This window comes from Sciurus vulgaris (assembly GCF_902686455.1).
Source record: "Sciurus vulgaris genome assembly, chromosome: 17".
Taxonomy (NCBI): Eukaryota; Metazoa; Chordata; class Mammalia; order Rodentia; family Sciuridae; genus Sciurus; species Sciurus vulgaris.
This window is the reverse complement of record NC_136478.1, coordinates 27,861,928-27,880,044: the sequence shown is the minus strand read 5'-3', so window position 1 is coordinate 27,880,044 and position 18,117 is coordinate 27,861,928. Positions and strand designations below refer to the sequence as shown.

At 39.1% G+C, this 18,117-nt stretch overlaps 1 protein-coding gene across 2 annotated transcripts in view; it reads left to right on the top strand.

Moving 5' to 3' along the window:
- The window catches only part of NUP93 (nucleoporin 93), a 99,007-nt gene that overhangs the window by 1,263 nt on the left and 79,627 nt on the right, over positions 1 to 18,117 (top strand). For both annotated transcript variants that reach the window (XM_079117882.1, XM_079117881.1), the window contains exon 2: positions 11,361 to 11,553. In XM_079117882.1, coding sequence (XP_078974008.1) covers positions 11,375 to 11,553 — 179 coding nt within the window. In that variant the 5' untranslated portion in view covers positions 11,361 to 11,374. The remainder of the gene's footprint in view (positions 1 to 11,360; positions 11,554 to 18,117) is intronic.

Sequence of the window (18,117 nt, the reverse complement as noted above, 5' to 3'; positions counted from 1 at the left end):
GCTTCCTGTTTGGTCTTCTTTCTTCTGTATTCTGTAGAGCAGAAAGTGATCTTTTTAATAAACTCTCCATTGTGTCCCCATCTCAATAATAGACAAACTCCTTACAGTGAACTGTTCAGCTTTATATAATCTGATCCAATGTGACTTTCCATGTCAAATTCTGCTACCTTCTCCTTTCACTATGTGAAGTGCTTTGACCTCAGGGCCCTTGTACTGGCAGTTCAGTATCCATGTGGCTTACTCTCCCACCTTCAGGTCTTCATTAGGGATGAAGGTTACTTAATGAGTGAGGCTTTCCTCACTTCTTGTCTTTCTTTGTTGCTTTTGTTATTCTTGGCATTTGTATTTTACTTATTTATCTTGTGTATGGTTTGTCTTTCCCCTCTAGAATATGAGTGTGGGTAGGTTTATGTTTTATTCTGTGATGTGTGCCTTGCACAAAGGCTTGACACACAATAATATGCTCAATAAATAAGAAATACATCAATGTTCCAGGCACTGTTGTAGGTTTGGAGATACAGTGGTGAATGCAACAGACCTGCTGACATTGGACTGATGTTCCTATGGAGGACACCACAGTAGCAAACATACAAATATAAAATGTGATCTCTGAGCTTTTTTTTTTTTTTTAAAGGAGAAAGGGATGTTTGAACAGAGAGAGACCGACTGAAATAAGAGAGCGAGTCCTGGGAATATCTGAGAGCATTTCTGGCAAGGGGAACAGCAAGTACAAAGACTTGATGAAGAAAGAAGTTTATTTAGTTTTAGAGGCAAAGTCCAAGACTAGGTGGCCCCATCAAGTTGGAACTCATGGACTATGGCATAGTGGTGGAACTCCTGGAAGAGGGAGAGATCACTTGGCAAGACCGAAATCCATAGAGTGGGGTGTGGCCTCCCACCAGGCCCTACCTCTTAAAGGTCCCACTACCTCATAATAGCACCACCCTGGGACCAAGCTTCCAACACATGAACTCTTGGGGGACATATTTTAATCATGTTCAATCCATAACAGTAGGTAAGACTGGAATAATAATAATTGCTAATGTTTATTGAGTGGTTACTATGTGGCAGGTGAGGGAAGCCCAGTTATTTTTCCATTTCACAGATGAGGCTTGTAGGGAGTAATTACTTTGCCCAAAGTCACTCACTAATGAGTGGAGTTGCTGGCTGGAGCTTAGGGGTGCAGTGCAAGGTTGGGAGAAATAGCATGGGCAAGGATACAGAGCAGTGCATGGACAGGAATTTTCAGGACAGAGTAAATCAGATGACTATACAAAGGGTTTATCCTGGGAGTTAGAAAGTCAAAAGCAGTGTTTCATCTGAATCCCTCTTAGTGGGAACCAGCGAGGACTTTTGGCAAGAGATGATGTTGAAAAGATTGAGGTGGCCACCAGGAGCAGGGTGATGTGAGATGGGAGGGGTTAGAATGAGGGAGTCCCTGTTCTAGCATCTCAACAAGGACTTCGGTTTAAAGGAAAGGAAATTAGGCCACATGATAAGGGGGATGGAAGCAACAGTTACAGGACATTGCCAGGACATAAGTACCTTTTCCAAGTCGGTTCAGGTAATAAGAGCTTGGATTGTGAACGTAGTGAGAAATGTTTTCTGAATGTACAGAATTTGATTTCATAGTTTTAGGGAGAAGCACTAGTTTGGATAATGAGGAATCCTGTTTGCTTTCTTTTATCTATGTGTGTTTGGTTTCTGAGCCTGGAGAGTGAGGGATATTTTTAAGTGTACAGTCTGAGTTATGTTCTGATGCAAAGGAGAAAGGTGAATGAGAACCTGAGAGAAGCAGCTCGGGCCAGAGTTGGGAAGAGGGGAAGGGTAGCCAGTGGTAGTGGTGGTCATGGACAGATAACTGCATGGTGAGATGTGTGTGGGGTGTGTGTGTGTGTGTGTGTGTGTGTGTGTGTATGTATGTGTATGAGTATGAGCGTATGAGAGAGAGGGACAAAGACATAGACATACATATTAAAAAATGCACAGGTGGTGCCTGGAAACTCTGGTTTGGAGTTTCAGTGCAAGGGGCAGGTGTGGATGTGACTGTCGTTGCCATTGGGGATTCGGGAGCAGTGGTAATATACTCTGAAGTAGGGAATTTAGAGCAGTTTAAAAATGGACAAATTATTAAAAATTGTATTAGATCATATATATAATTGAAAAAAATTCAGACTAACAGGTATAAAATGAAAAGTAAAAATCTCTGAGCTCTGCTTTGTGGTGGTAATGCTAATTGTTTTCTTCAATGTTGTTTCTTGGTTTTCTCCTAAAAAATATTAACCTTAAGGGTGTGGTTCCATGATTTTTTTGTGTATTCATTTATGTGACAGTTGTTGATATTGAGATAAAGAATCTTTCCAGTACTCAAAGCACCTTTGTCAGCTAAGGTACCATACTGTAGATTGAGTGACTTAAACAACAGAAATTTATTTTCTCACCATTTTGGAGTCTGGAGGTCTGAGCATGGTTGGATTCTGGTGAGGACTCCTCCTGCTTGTAGATGGCTGTCATCTTGCTGCTTATTGTCCTTACATGGCCTTTCCGTGTTCATGTGCATGAGGAGGAGTGCGTTGGGGGAGGCAGGCTCTCTGGCGGCTCTCCTTTCTATTTAAGGGCATTGATTGCATTCTGAGGACTCTCATCACCTTATCTAAATCTCATTACCTCCAAAGGCACCATGTTCAGGTACCATCCCATTGCAGGTTAGGATTTCAAAAGGATTTTGAGGAGCACAGTTGAGTCCAATGCTTCTGGTAAGCATTTCTCCATGCCCCTAAGGATAACCTGTGTTCTGATTTCTAGCACCATAAATTAGTTTTTCCTGTTTTTAAGAACCATATGAATAGAATCATACTGTGTTCTATTTCTGCCTTTGGCTTCTTTAGTTCTCCATTATGTCTGTGAAGTTTATCTGTTGATCCACAGAGCTGTAGTTTGATCTTTTCCATTGCTGTGTGGTACCTCAGGGTGTGCATATAACACTATAAAAAACTCAGATGGGATAATTTTGTGAGGGGGAAGGATCTAAGCTTTTTTTAGAACCTGACAAAAGGTTTAGTACTTTTCTTATATTAAAAAATGCCTGTATATCCAGGGTTTCCTAGTGGTTCTAATCTTGGTGTCGTGGCCCTCAGGACAAGAAGCCTTCTTTGGTTTATAGCAGATGTTCTCAAGCTGAGACTATTAATATTTGGGACTGAATATGTTGAAGGCTGTGCTGTGTGTTATAGGATGCTTAACAGAATCCCTGGCCTCTTAACTAGATGCCTATAATGTGTGTCTTCTGCCTCCATGTTTTGATAACCAAAAATGTCTCCAGATATTTTCAAATGTCCCCTTTGGGACAGTTACCCCCAGTGGAGAATCACTGGTTTAGCGAGATCCAGTGCCAAAGGCCTTTTGGGGCAGACTTGATGATCTACTTCTTTAATGCCAGTTGTAAGGTGGAACCAGTGTCATTTCTAAGGCTCTGTGTGTAGATGATTTCTGTGACCATGAGAGTGAGACTGTTTCTTCTGAGCAATAAAGTGAGTTTAAAGGTTTCACAAAATATCCTACTTTTGTGGCTTTTTTTTTTTTTTTTTTTTTTTTTTTTTGCTGTGCTGGGGATTGAATGCAGGGCCTTGTGCTTGCAAGGCAAACACTACCAACTGAGCTATCTCCCCAGCCCCAGATGGGCCTTCTTTATAAGAAAGTTTCTTATGTGGATTATTTATGTTTCTATGTGCTATGAGGTTACTTCTCTTTTCTAACTGCAGATCAGTTAATACAAGTGTGTCATTCAGGTCATTATTGTTATTAAATTACCTGAGTTTTTCTTTTCTGTCTAGGTTAATTTATTTTATTTTATTCAGTTCTTTATTTTCTCCATAAGTCTGTCTTCTGAATTAAAATGAGGTCTTACTGTACTGTCTTTTACTTAATCTCGTGGGACTATAAAGAATTACTTTTTTTTGTTGTTGTTGTTGTGGGGATTGAACCCAGGGCTTTGTGCATGCTAGGCAAGCACTCTACCAACTGAGCTACAACCTCAGTCCCTCAACAACCTTTGTGTGTGTATGTGTATGTCTGCTGTGAATGGAACCCAAGGATACTTTACCACTGAGCCACATCCGCAGCCCTTTGTGTTTTTTATTTTGAGACAGAGTCTCAGTAAGTTGCTGAGGGTCTCCTTAAGTTGCTGGCTGGCCTTGAACATGTGGTCTTCATGCCTCAGGCTCTGGAGTCATTGGAATTATAGGTTTGCACCATGGCACCTGGCCAGTGACAACTGTTTTATTTTATCATCCTTTTACTCCTTTTCTTGGCACTCAGGACAGTAGTATCTATTAAGATGTGTTCTTTTTTGATTGTTGTAATTGACAGCTGGTAGGTACAGTGAAAAGTGGACTGATGTCTTCTAACCATAAAGAAGAGAGACGATCTGAACCAGTACAGGTTGAGTATCCCTAATCCAAAATCCAAAATACTTCAAAATCAAACTCACTGAGCAAAAACATGATGCCATAGAAGAAACTTTGTTTTGTGCACAGAATTATTAAAAATATTATATAAAATTAACTTCAGCCTCTGTTTAAAAGGTGTACATGAAACAAATGAATTTTGTGTCTAGATTTGGGTCCTATTCCCAATATATCCATTATATATATGCAAATATTCCAAAATCTGAAGGAAAAAAATCCAAAATTTGAAACACTTTTAGCCTCAAGCATTTTTGTTGTTGTTGTTGTTGCAAACCCCTATAGGGTATCTGAGCTGAACCTACTATATAGATCCTGCTTCAGTGCTTACTACCTATCATCCTGGCAAAATTAGCTTCATTAGACTGGGTAGTAAAAATATTTATAAAGATCAAAGGTGTGACATATATGCCTTTCCTCTTCTCTCTTTAAACTGTTTATTTGAAGAGTATATTTGGGGAAGAAATCTATTCTGTATATGATGAAATCTGTCCTGTATATGTGCTTCTAACAATACACAGGATGCTGGAGGGAACTGATGTCCTTTTCAAATACAGTGCAGCATATTAAAAAACCCATATGAATTTTTTCTCTTCTTTATTACCCACAATCCAAACAATCCAGTTGTCTAAGAAATACAAAGGGCCAAGATAGATAAAAGAGTAAAGACAAGGGCATTTTTCTTTTCTTTGGTATTAAAGGAATCTCTCTTGAATCAATGACTTGCAAGGGGAGATATGCCAGCTACTTTCCCTGCAGAATTTCAATATGGATGGTTCCCCACTTAATGATGGTTTGATGATTTTTTGACTTTACAATGGTATGAAATTAGTATACATTCAATAAAAATCACATTTTGAACTTTGATATTTTTTATAGACTACCAATATGACATATTATACTGTCTTGAGAGGCTGGGTAGTGACAGAGCCAAAACTCTTAATCAGTGGTACAATCACAAGGGGAAACAACAGATTCCACATGTACTGTGTTGCTAGACCATGTGTTCAGTAGGTTAAGTGTATGAAGTAAATTTTTGACATAATATTTTCAACTTACAATAGGCTTATTGGACATGACTCCATTGTAAATTGAGGAGCATGATATAATCAAATAATACTTATTGCCACTAATTGAGCAACTCTAATTTTATTATCCCCCAAAATTGCCCCTTTCCACTACACAGATCCTGCAACCTACCAAAAGTAGCTCTGTTGTACTTTTTTTGATGTTGTCAAAGGGAGAGATTTCATTTTTAGAAGTAATAGCCAATATTGCTAGTTGTACATTTTTTTCTTCAAAATCTGCAACTAACACTGCTCTTCCTATTTAGGATTATTTTAAACTTTTAATTTATAATACAATAAGTTTTTAAAAAAATACTTTAAACAGAATGGGTAAGTAGAAGACTGGACCTTGAACCCAAACCACTGGTTCAAATATAGACTGTTCACTTACTAGCAGAACAAAAAGTGGATCAGTTTATCTCTGAGATAAAATCCAAATCTCTCCAACTTCCATTTCTTCATCTATAAAAAGGAGGTGATAAAATCTGCCTACTTCAAGGGGTTGCTCTACACAAAGTATGTTGTAAAAACTGCTGATTTATACCAATGTAAAGTGCTATTTTAGTTTTTTCCAAAGTTGCCAACTTGGCAACATCTTATCATTTAATTACAAACATCTCGGCTTCAAAAAATCTTCTAGTAAATATTTGACATTAAATTATAATTTATTTAATCACAACTTTATATCATTAAGAACTTCTGGAAGACAGTTTTTTTTTTAATGTGTATCTATCACCCATTACAAACATGGGTTTTTGTTTTGTTTCATTACTGGGTATTGAACCAGGGTGTTCTACCACTGAACTATGTCCCCAGTTCTTCTTATTTTAATTTTGAGATAGGGTCTCACTAAATTGCTAAGTCCGACCTTAAACTTGGAATCCTCCTGCCAAATCAAATAAGCTAAGCAGGATTTTTATACCTTTAAGTCATGGAGGCAGAGTTGGGGTTTGGGGGTGGCAGGGAGAAAAAGAAAAAGTATCCAAAGAAGGATATTTCATGATGTGTCCAAAGTACATGAAATTCAAATTTTAACATCATGATTAAGTTTTTCTAGAGGACAGATAGTATTATTATTATTATTTTTACCTACTATCTATGGCTGCTTTCAGGCTACAGTGGCAGAGTTGAGTAGTTGTGAAAGAGATGGCCCACAAAACCTAAAATATCCACTGTTTGCCCTAGGAGACTAGAAACTTGGCAAAAGTTTGGCTGTCAGGTCTAGGATGGATAGTCCTGAGGCCTTTCATATGATCCTTTGTCCCTGTCAGCTTTGAGGTTCTGAGGTCTCCACTGTTCTGGGGTATGTCCTAGAAGTAGCATAGCCCTGGGTCAAGAGAACTTTAGTGTGCATCCCTAGTCGTTTCTGGGTGACCCAGTGGTCTTTAGAGTACTCAGTGGTTCCGCAGCATGGGAGTTCACAAGCCCAGGGTAAATCTAAAGAGATATTCTACTTGTGGCTGATGCTTTAAAAGAAACTAATGAACCGATAATCACAGAAAACAGATATGTAGACATTTTAATATAATAAGCATGTATAGCATCAGACACTGAGATTCTGATCACTTGCAGAATCCTGGAGGGGCCACTGTTTTAGAATACTGATTTTAAATGGTTAAGAAGGACTTAGCAGTTTGAATGTTTAAGTATCTATTCTTTTCTGACTTGATTAAATAATATGATTATATTGAGATGTAGAAATGATCATGTTTTTCATAATTAAGACTCACTTGTTAACAGCAAGTGAACTGCAATTATTTTTGCTTGGCCTTTATATTTCATTTATTTCAACTTATATGATGTTTGGGGATCCCTCCCCCCCATTTAAGAATGTTTATGTACCCCAAAAAGTTATGTTTTTTGGATATTGAGTGACAGGTAAATGCAAACCAGTGTGAATGAAGAGATGGAAGTCTGGCCACCCCTTGCTTTATCTCTGGGTAGGAACTATCTCTCTAAAGCTATGGACTTCTTTTTTTTTTTCTTTCTTTAATTTCCTCAGCATCCTCTAGGTGTGGTGAAGAGATCTAGATCATGGGAACTTTCCACTAAGAGCATTCCTCATTTTTAGCAGAGCAGAGTGTCCTACTGCAGCGTCTGAAAAACAGTGGGTCACTGTCCTTTGTTTTAGAAAGGACTTTTTTACTGAAGTGTGATGCATGATCAGAAAAGCACACAGATCATGTCTAGGTTGATGAATTTTATAAGTGAACACACTGTTAATTAGCACTCAGATAGAAAACCTGAAAATTTTCAGCCCCCTAGAAGCCTCCTTCATGACTCTCTTCCCCCCCACCCCCCACATCCCGACCCCAAGGGTAACCAACCCATCTTCTAACAGCAAAGATAAATTTGCCTTCATTTTAAAGCTCAGTATCCTGGATGGTTGGCAGTTTGTTTCTCTGGACCCTGTACCTACTGCGATGCTCTGCAAAGCACCTCTCAGTGTTGCCAAAGGCCTCTCATAATCGCACAGATGTCTATCACTGCTGACCTAGAGGAGTCCTAGTGCTGTCAGCCTGTCCTTGCTGACCCTTCCCTGTCCAGCCCCAGCTTTGCTGCAGTTTTAGATCCCACTTTGAGGGTTCTTACTGTGACTTCTTCCTGGCTCCCTTCTCCATAGTTCCCCAAAAGTGTTGATTTTCCCAACACCAAACTTAGATTTTGGATTTTTTTTCTCTCCCAGATTATTTAAATTCTTTATTGGACAAATCTGGGAGGTTGGTTTTTTTTTTTCTTCTTCTTCTTCTTCTTCACTACCTTGGGTTAGAATTGATTAAGTGGCTTAGTCTTTATTTTATGGATAAATGGATATTTATTTTGTGGAGGGGATAAAAACTATGCTTATGAAATCAACCATTAATTGAAAACTTTTTTAATGAAATGGAATGATGTCTATATCAAAGTATAGATTTGAAAATTTTAATAAAACTTTTTTTGTGAAATTTCTGCTATTTGAGTTATAATACAGGATAGGTCCATTTTTCCCCCAGATGTGGTATTATAAGCCAACTGTGGCAGTACTCACCTGTAATCCCAGCCATTCAGGAGTCCGACAGGAGAATCCTAAGTTTGAGGCCAGTCTCAGCAATTTGATGAGACCCTGTCTTGAAATAAAAAGGTCTGGGTATGTGGCTCAGTGGTAAAGTGCCCCTGGTATCAATCTCTAGTATCAAAAAAGCCCAAACTAACAAAAAAGCAAAAATGAACAAACAAAATGTGATATTATATATCTCTTTCTTTTCTCCCAAGCAGATGTGGAACAAACTCATTTTCTTTGTATTCCTAACCTGAGTTATATAGGAAATTCTTTCTATTTATTCTTTTGGTTTGGAGTTTGCTTACCTGAAAACTTGGCTATTCTAAAATACCACTGATTTTCATCTGGATATTTAGAGGGAAAGCACTTGTCTGGACCAAATGTGATCTAAATTCATGCCACTTATCCTATTAGTGCCTTATGCTCTGCAGCACCCAAAATGTTAAGTATCAGTTGGTAGTCAGAAGGGAATGTTTTTGCTCAGGTCTCTGTGTGCCAGGGGTTGCTGATTTGGCAGGGGAGGGCAGGAAACCTTTGAGAAGGACATATTTCCAATGAGTAGAAGAGTAAAAACTCTCCAACTCATTCGACAGATGAGCACCAGGCATTGGTGCCAGGCACTGTTCCAGGAGCTTGGGGTACATGAGTGGCCAAAATTCTGTCCTTGTGCAGTTTGTCTTCTAGCAGAGGTGATAAAAGGGAGATGGGGAAGGGCTGGCCTGGGTTCAGTTGCATTTTTTTTTTTTTTTTTTAAGTTGTAGATGGGCAGAATGTCTTTATTTGTTTATTTTATGTGGTGCTAGAATCAAACCCAGTGCCTCACACATGCTAGGTAAGCGCCTCTGCCACTAAGCTATAGCCTCAGACCCTTTAGTCGCATTTTTAAATAGAGTGTTCTGAGTTTGCTTCAAAGGCAAGGTGACACTTGAGCTGAAACAGGGACTCAGCCATGAGACTTTAGGTTAGAATGTGCTTGATCCATGGGGACCAGCAAGGAGGACCCAGTGCAGCCAGAGTCTAGGGAAGGAGTGGCACTGGAGCTGGAGATGGATATGGGTAGTAAAGGGAGCTGGGGCCCCATCTGCTGCACACTCTTCTGTTCATGAGGTTGAAGCAGAGGAGGGGTATCATCTGACTGAATTTAGAAGGAACACTGATTGTTGGGTTGGGAATGGGCATGGTCTGAAGAATACTTTCCTGTCTACCATCCCCATTCTCCCACAGGCAGAGATGGCCTGTTATATCCTGATTCTATTAGGTCAAAAAATTTATAATCATTTTCTAGAAACTTTAGTTTTAAGAGGGATGGTGTATTTGTTAAAATCAGCTTGAAACTTCATGAGGAGTACCAAAGTGTTTTCATGTTTACTCTAGCTAAGCTATTTTTGCTCTAACCTTATGCCCTTGCATTTAAAGTTAATGTCCTTTAATGCTCATTTTAAAAAGTCCTTATCTTCCTGCTGTGGATTTATGGTGGTAATGGTGCCCTTTTAACATTAACCTGTACTCCATAGCTGAGATATAATTATATATTACATTAACATTATAACGATAATGCTAGACCAGTAGGAATAAGTGATAGAAGCCAGGGATTTAAAACAAAGAAGGAAAGAATAAGCAACAAGAGCTTCTGTTTAAAGAAATTTCTTCTTCCTTTAAAGAATAATGGTGATACATTTATCTCGTATTGACTTAATTGGTTGTAGGAGTTAAGAACATTCTCTTGGTCAAGGAGAATGCTTTTATACTGGACCATCTGTAAATTATGGTATGGTATAATTAAGAATTATAAATGTTTGTTAAATAGCAACACTATTCATAGGGCTTTTCTGTATCATTTTGGAGAAACAGCTGGTCTTGCTAATAATGTTCATGATCTAACAGCTAGTTGCTATTTGTATTAGTATAATTAGTAGTAGTAATGGTATTTCTAAAAGTAGGTATAGTAACAATTAAGTCTAATGTCCTGAAGGTTGTGCATAATGAACAGACACTGCCCTTAGTAATCTTGTAAGCTAAAGAATGTGTGAATGGGGCTGGGGATATAGCTCAGTTGGCAATGGGTTCAAGCCCCAGCACCATAAAAAAAAAAAGTATGAATGGAGACCTGGGCAATAAAAAAAGTCTTTTGTGTTATTGAAGACAACTGTGTGCATGTGAACAGTTGTCTTCAATAACACAAATAATATATATAATAACACAAATTAATGGGGGTGGGGTTAGTCAGAAGAAGACCTGTGTTCTGGTTTCAGTTTAGTCAAATTGAAGTATTCTGGGCCCAGAACTAAGCTTCCATGGACCTGGGTTGCTTTTGTCTACTTGGGAGCCTCGGGGTTATTGCGAGTATCATATGAGGTAAGGCCCTGTACATTGGGTGGCATCATTTGGGTCGTGGTATTTTTCTTAGACAATTGAAGGAAGAGGAGATGTGGGGTGATTGTTCTCTTATTCTCCCAGAGGTGGCTTCCATTTCTATCTGCCTTGGGGTGTGGAAGGAGGCAGGAATTCTGGTCTGTAGCTTAATATCTTTGCATTTGTTCTGGTGGCAGAAATCAATCTTGGGGCTGCCAATATGCACAGAAATGATCTGTTTCTTCACAGCCTGACTCATTTTCTGTGTCTGGCCTGTTCTTGGGCTATGTTCAGGAACAAATCTGCTTGTTGATGAGCTGTATCCTTTTCTGTTTACAAAAAGTCCTAGTGTTTCATTAAGCTTGTAACATATTCAGGCAGTATTTGAAGCTTATCTCTCTCTTGATTTAGGTCTCTTCTTTTTTCTCCTCCACCTAGGATCTGTATTTCCAATGGATACTGAGGGATTTGGTGAGCTCCTTCAGCAAGCTGAACAGCTTGCTGCTGAGACTGAGGGCATCTCAGAGCTTCCCCATGTGGAACGGAACTTACAGGAGATCCAGCAAGCCGGTGAGCGCCTGCGTTCCCGTACCCTCACACGCACGTCCCAGGAGACAGCAGATGTCAAGGCGTGAGTACTGGTGGGGAGGCAGTGCTGGTACTGAGTGGTTCGGGGGCAGAATCTGTTTCTTCTTTCCTGCCTTTAATTTGGATGCAGTCTGTGAATGACAGTCACAAGCCACATTCTCAGGAACTCAAGAGAGGTTTTGTAAGCAGGTTGGCAACCTTTATCTCCCTGATTCTCTGGGGTTTTCCTGCCTATCTGCCTGACTAAGCTCTGAGCCCATATCATGGTCAGAGATGATCAGGGTGGGAGGGGACTGAAAGAGCTCCATCGTGCAGAAACTGGTCATTGTTGTTCCTGTTTGGATTTGCTGGCTGTTGACTCATAAGTGGCCTGTAATGTGTTAGTAGATGTGGGCCCTGCAGATAAGTTGTACCTTCTAAGCCAGATAGCCCTTAGCAATGAGCAGAGTTTTTAAGGGTATTTGGAAAAAAATCGATGAGTACTCAGTGATGAGAAACCATCTAATTGAGGAGTGATTCTGTCTGCTTATTGTCAGTGACTCCAGAGCTGCCTTTGAAAAGCCTTGAAATATAGTGCCTTCTAGCTGATTGTAAAACAGCAAAGTGGGTGAGCCCCAAGAGACTGCCACTCAGGGAAAATGCTGAGTAACTGGGGCAGCAGCTACAGCTTCTATGCAGCATCGATTGGGTTGTCAGTTTCTCAGTTGTGTTTCGAATCTCCAGTGTGCCAAGCCTGGACCATATCTGGGGCTGCAATCATGAATTAGGGAGGCATGGTCCTTGCCCTCAAGGAGTTTATGATGTGGGGGTGGGGCAGGAAGAAAACCTTGCTGCTTTCTGTAAGAAGTATGATTTATTGGTTACTTACTGTTTGTCAGAAACTTGATTTGACTTAAGATTTTGCCTGATCCTCATATAACAGTGGGACAGCAAAGACTAAGAGAGGGCAAGTAACTCTCTCAGATTACTCAGTTGTCGAGTGGTGAGACGAGACTCAAACCCAGAGTACACGTTCCTGTAGTCCTGATGGAAGGGCCATGGTAGGCTGAAAGGGGAGCTGCTACTGTGATGTTAGTGGGCCTGTAACTAAGTCACTGAGATTTCTGTGCAGGAAATGCAGGAAATTTTCTGACATTGCCTTAGTCTTCATTTCTTGACTTTGAGAAAGACTTAAGTGCTGGTGGGCATACTGTCTGTTTTAGGTACATAGTACATGTTACAGGAGTGAATATGAGGCCTACATTATTTTTTGCAACTAATCTTGAGAGCTGAATGTTTTGGCCAGCCACAGTGGCACAAAGCTGTAATACCAGTGGCTCAGAAGGCTGAGGCAGGAGGATGCAAGTTCAAAAGCAGCCTCAGCAACTTACTGAGACCCTAAGAGACCCTAAGCAACTCAGCGGGACCCTGTCTCTAAATAAAATATAAAAAAGAGCTGGATATGTGGTCGAATGTCCCAGTGTTCAATCCCTGGTACCAAAAAAAAAAAAAAAAAAAGGGAGAGAGATAGAGAACTCAGTGTTTTGGCTGCAATGTCATGAGGATGTTGTGGAAATTTTTCAGTGGGCCTCCCCAGATTGTTGTTTTTTAAAATACTAGTTGATTCTGGTTCTGTTGACATTTGTAAAGGCAAGTCAGAGGAACCCTGGCATGGTTTTTTTTTTTTTTTAAACTATCTATCCTTGGAGCGAAATACAGCCAACTGTTCGCCCACACTGTCCTCCAAAGCTCCAACCAGCCTTAAGACATTTCTGCTAAGCTCTCCTCCCTGCAGGCCCCTTACCGCTGCTCCTGGCTGCCTGCAGTTCCCCCCAGCCTCAAGTGTGTAGGCTCTGCTGTGCGCAGAGATGCTGCTAGAGCTCAAGGCCCGTGCTGCCAGCTGAGTTGCTATAGTTATAATTTAATTGCATCAGCTTTACAGCCTATTAAGAGCAAAAAAGGAAAATGTTTTCTTGTAACAATTATCAGTCATACTCTTTCTTGTAAATTTCCATTCTTCTTCATCTCTTTCTACCTTAAATTCATTATTTTAGGGAGGAGGAAGTTGGAACATTGAAAGAATGGGCTTAGGGTGGGGCAAGTGTTTAAAAAGAAACCAAAGGGCTGATGACTGTATTTTTCCATTTTCTTGATAAGCAGAGACAGAAAGTATGATGTGAATATTTTAGTACATGATGAGGACAGAAGAAAGAACAGAGTAGGAAAAAACATTTTTAAATTAAAATCTGAAAGAAAATTCTGTCTTTCAGATGTTAGTTTGGATTGCAGATTTAAGACGGAATTGTTTTGTGTAGAATTCTCTTATTTTATACTGTGTTGGATTTTGCATTTTGGGGAATGGATTTGATAGCTTTTTTTTTTTTGCTTGTGTGTGTTTGATCTTTAAAAATTATTCAGTTTTTTCACACATAAAAAAGAGTATGTATAACATTTAAAGGTGTAAATCAGGGGTTTGCAGATTCTAGCCAATGAGCCACATCCAACCTGTTAAAAGTTTTATTGGAACATAGCCATGTTTATTTGTTTACATATTATCATCTGTGCTGCTTTTGTACTACAATAACAGAGTTGTTTTGACAGATTATATGATCTTCAGAGCCTGAAATATTTATTGTCTTTTTCAGAATAAGTTTAGTGACTCCTGCTATAACTAATAAATTGAATAAATATCCACGTGCATATCGCACAATTAAAATATATAATATCAGTATCTCTGAAGCCCTCTCTGAGTGCTACCATCCGTTGCATCCTCCACTTTTCCTATCAGATATGGTGTTTTAGTCAGCTATTTTGCTGCTGTGACTAAAAGATCTGACCAGAAAATTTTAATGGAGGAAAAGTTTATTTGAGGGCTGACGGTTTCAGAGGTTTTAGTCCATAGGAGGACGGCTCCATTCCTTGGAGCTCAAGGTGAGGCAGAACATCATAGTGGAAGAGCATAGCAGAGCGAAGCAGCTTTCTTCATCAGGAAGCAGAGACTGCACTCTCCAGATACAAAATATATACCCCAAAGCCACGCCCCACTTCCCACCTCCTCCAGCCACACCCTACTACTTCAATTAATCCCATCAGGTATTAATTCACTGATTGGGTTAAGACTCTTACAACCCAATCATTTCTTCTCTGAACCTTCCTGCACTGTCTCACATGTGAGCTTTTAGGGGACACCTCACATCCAAACCATAATAGATGGCTTGCTGGATTTTTCCATTCAAATTCTGAAGCCAGACAACCTAGAGGTGTACAAGAAAAAGCCAGCAGTCATTCTCTCCCTCTAACTTTATCTTCTAAGGTTACTAATGTATATTAATTTTATTATTTTACAGTTTTATTTTCCTGGTCATGCAAAGCATAAGCAAACATTTGACCAAAGTTACATGCAAATTGTGACTTCACTTGTGATACTACTACTAAGCTGTCTTTTTAGGCACTTAATATTTGTTAGGCACTGTGCCATGCACTTAATATGTGTTATATAATTTTCTTCTAAACTAACCATGTGAAATAAAGGTTACCTCCTTTTTATAAATGAGGAAGATCAGATACCGAGAGGACAACCAGAATTCAAATTCAGCTTGATCAGTAAGAACCTTTTGACTTTTACCATATGGCAAATTCCTGAAGGATTTTCAGTTCCCAAAGGATAGGTATTCTCTTGAATGGTCTGCAAAACTTGAGAGGTTGGAGAGGCAGAGATTGTTCTTCACATTTAACAGAGAAAAAAATTGAAGCTTGAAAAGGTGATGTACATAAGATTTTCAATAGTAAATTACAGGTGAGACTTGAACCCAGGCCTCCTGACTTTTTCTTTACCCCATGTAAACTGGGAACAGCCTTTGTCCTCCAGCTGTCCTAGGACTGGAGTGTTTGACCCTAGTTCCCATGGTTTTCTCATGGGGGGTATTAAGCTCATAGGAATGGGGCAGGTGGAAGGCAGGGAACCTTTGGAATTTTCCATCCTTAAAAATTGAAAGTTTGTGGTACACCTTTATTTATAAAACTATCTCTACCCTAGGTTTCCTACCTCCTTCATCAACACTCCCTTGTCTCCTTCTTCCTTCTTTCCCATCATCAGGGTTTCTGCACATGCTGAGTATAAGCCATACTGCACATATGCCACCCATTTAGATGACCATTCTCTCCTAGTAATTCTAAGAGTTAATTTTTAAATTCTGAGAGTTACAGCTTTACAGAATTAAATAATTCGGGCACATATCACTGGTGGACATAAGTACCATGGGACAGAATTTGGAAATAGCTAGGAAAGTTGACCCCACAATTTCATTTCTAGGGATCTATCCCAAAGACATATTGATAAAACATGAAAAGTCTCGTGCAGAGAGATAGTCTTTGTAGCATTATTTGTAATAGTAAAAACAGAAACAACTAAAATGTCCATTGTTAGGGCACTGTTTGAATAAATGTGGTATATCTATATACTGGAAAACTTGGTTAATAGTACAAGGAACATACACTATCATGAGAAAATACAATACCATGGAGTGATTACAGGACATATTATTAAGTAAAAACTGCAAGGTAGAGGAAAGTATATAAAAGCTCTACCATTTATTTTAAAAAGCAGGTAAAGGACATCCATGTTTGTGGATCAGACACTTAAGTTGTTAAAACTCTTCAAAAACAATTTTTTTTTTTTTTTTTTTTTTTTGGCACCAAGGATTGAACCCATGGGTACTTAACCAGTGAGCCACATCCCCAGCTTTTTACCTTTTTTTTTTATTTTGAGGCAAAGTCTTGCTAAGTTGCTGAAGCTGGCCTTGAACTTGTGATCTTCCTACCTCAGCCTCCTGAGCCATTGGGATTATTACAGGTGTGCACCACCATGTCTGGTAGTACTCCTTAAATTTACCTACAGATTCAACAAAAACTCTTTATCAAAATCTCACTTGGCCCTTTTTTCAGAAATTGACAAGTTGCTCCTAAATATAAGGGACTTATAATATCCAAAACAATCTTTCAAATGCAGAAGAAAGTTGGAAGACTCACACTTCCTATTCAAAACTTTCTAGAGCTGGATGTGGTGGCACATGCCTGGCATCCCAGGACTCAGATGACTGAGGCAAGGGGAGTGCATGTTCAAAACCAGCCTCATCAACTTAGCAACTTAGTGAGACCCTGTCTCAAAATAAAGATCTAAAAAGGACTGGCAATGTGGTTCAGCGGTTTAGAGCCCCTGGGTTCAATCTCTGGTACCAAAACAAAACCCCCTAAAAACCTCTAGAAAGCTGCAGTAATCAAGATTGTGTGATATTGGCATAAGGATGTGATCCTGACATGCAGATTGATGGAATAGAATTATGAGTCCAGAAATTAATCCATGTGTCTGTGATCAGCTGATTTTCAACAAGGATACCAGGACCATTCAGTGTGGAAAGATGTCTTTTCAACTAGTAGTGCTGGGACAACTGGATCAATTGAACTTCATCAAAATTAAAAACTTGTGTGCTTCAAAGGACACTCTTAAGGAAGTGAAAAAACAAAACAAAACACCTACAGAATGAGAAAATATTTGCAAATTATATATCTGCTACAAGACTTGTATGCAGAATGTGTTTAAAAAAAGAAACTCTTAGAATTGATTAATAGAAGACAGACAACCTAATTTAAAAATGGGCAAAAAGATCTTTGGTCCAGTATAACAATTAGCTATTAGGGAAATGTAAGTCAAAAAACAGTGAAATATTACCTCATACTACCAGGGTGGTTGTAATCAAAGATACAACAAATGTTGACAAGATGTGGAAAAAATTGAAACCTTCATGTGTTGTTGGTGGGAATATAAAACAGTTCAGTCTCATTAGAAAACAAATCTTCAGTTCCTCAAAAGGGTAAATGTAGTTGCCATATATACTGCAGTTCTGTGCTTAGGTGTCTACTAAAGAGATGAAAACATTTGTCCCCACAAAAACTTGTACATGAATGTTCATGGATGAATTTTCTAATAGCTAAAAAACAGAAATTACCCCAAATATCCTCCAGCTGGTAAATGGATACATAAAGTGGACATGGCTATATGATGGGATGTAATAAAAAAGAATGAGATACTAATACGTGCTGTAACATAGGTGAACCTTGAAAGTCTTACATTAAGTGAGAGAAACCAGCACAAAAGATTGCATATTGTATGATTCTGTTTATGTTTGGTGTCCAGAATGGGCAAATCTAAAGGGACAGAAAAATAGGTTAGTGGTTGCCATGAGGTGAGGAGATGGGGAAGTGGGAAGTGATTACTGATGGATAGAGGCTTTCTTTTTGAGAGAGAAAATGTTCTGAAATTGACTGTGGTGGTGGTTGTGCAAATCTGATAATACTTAAACACTTGGGTTGGATTATTTAGTATGTGAGTTTTATCTTTATAATCTGTTTTTAGAAAGCAGATGATGCAAATGTACATACACATTGCTGATAAAAAAAGAAGGAAAGTATTTAAAAAGTACCAAGATTTGTTTTAATCAAGTATGGTAAGGCACACAGACAGGGAAATGACTGTCATGAAGGGAGTTTTTACTCACAGATCCCTAGAAACAGGAGGCATGGCACACCACACAGGGCCATACAGGAAGTGCTGTGATTGATCAGGAGAGGG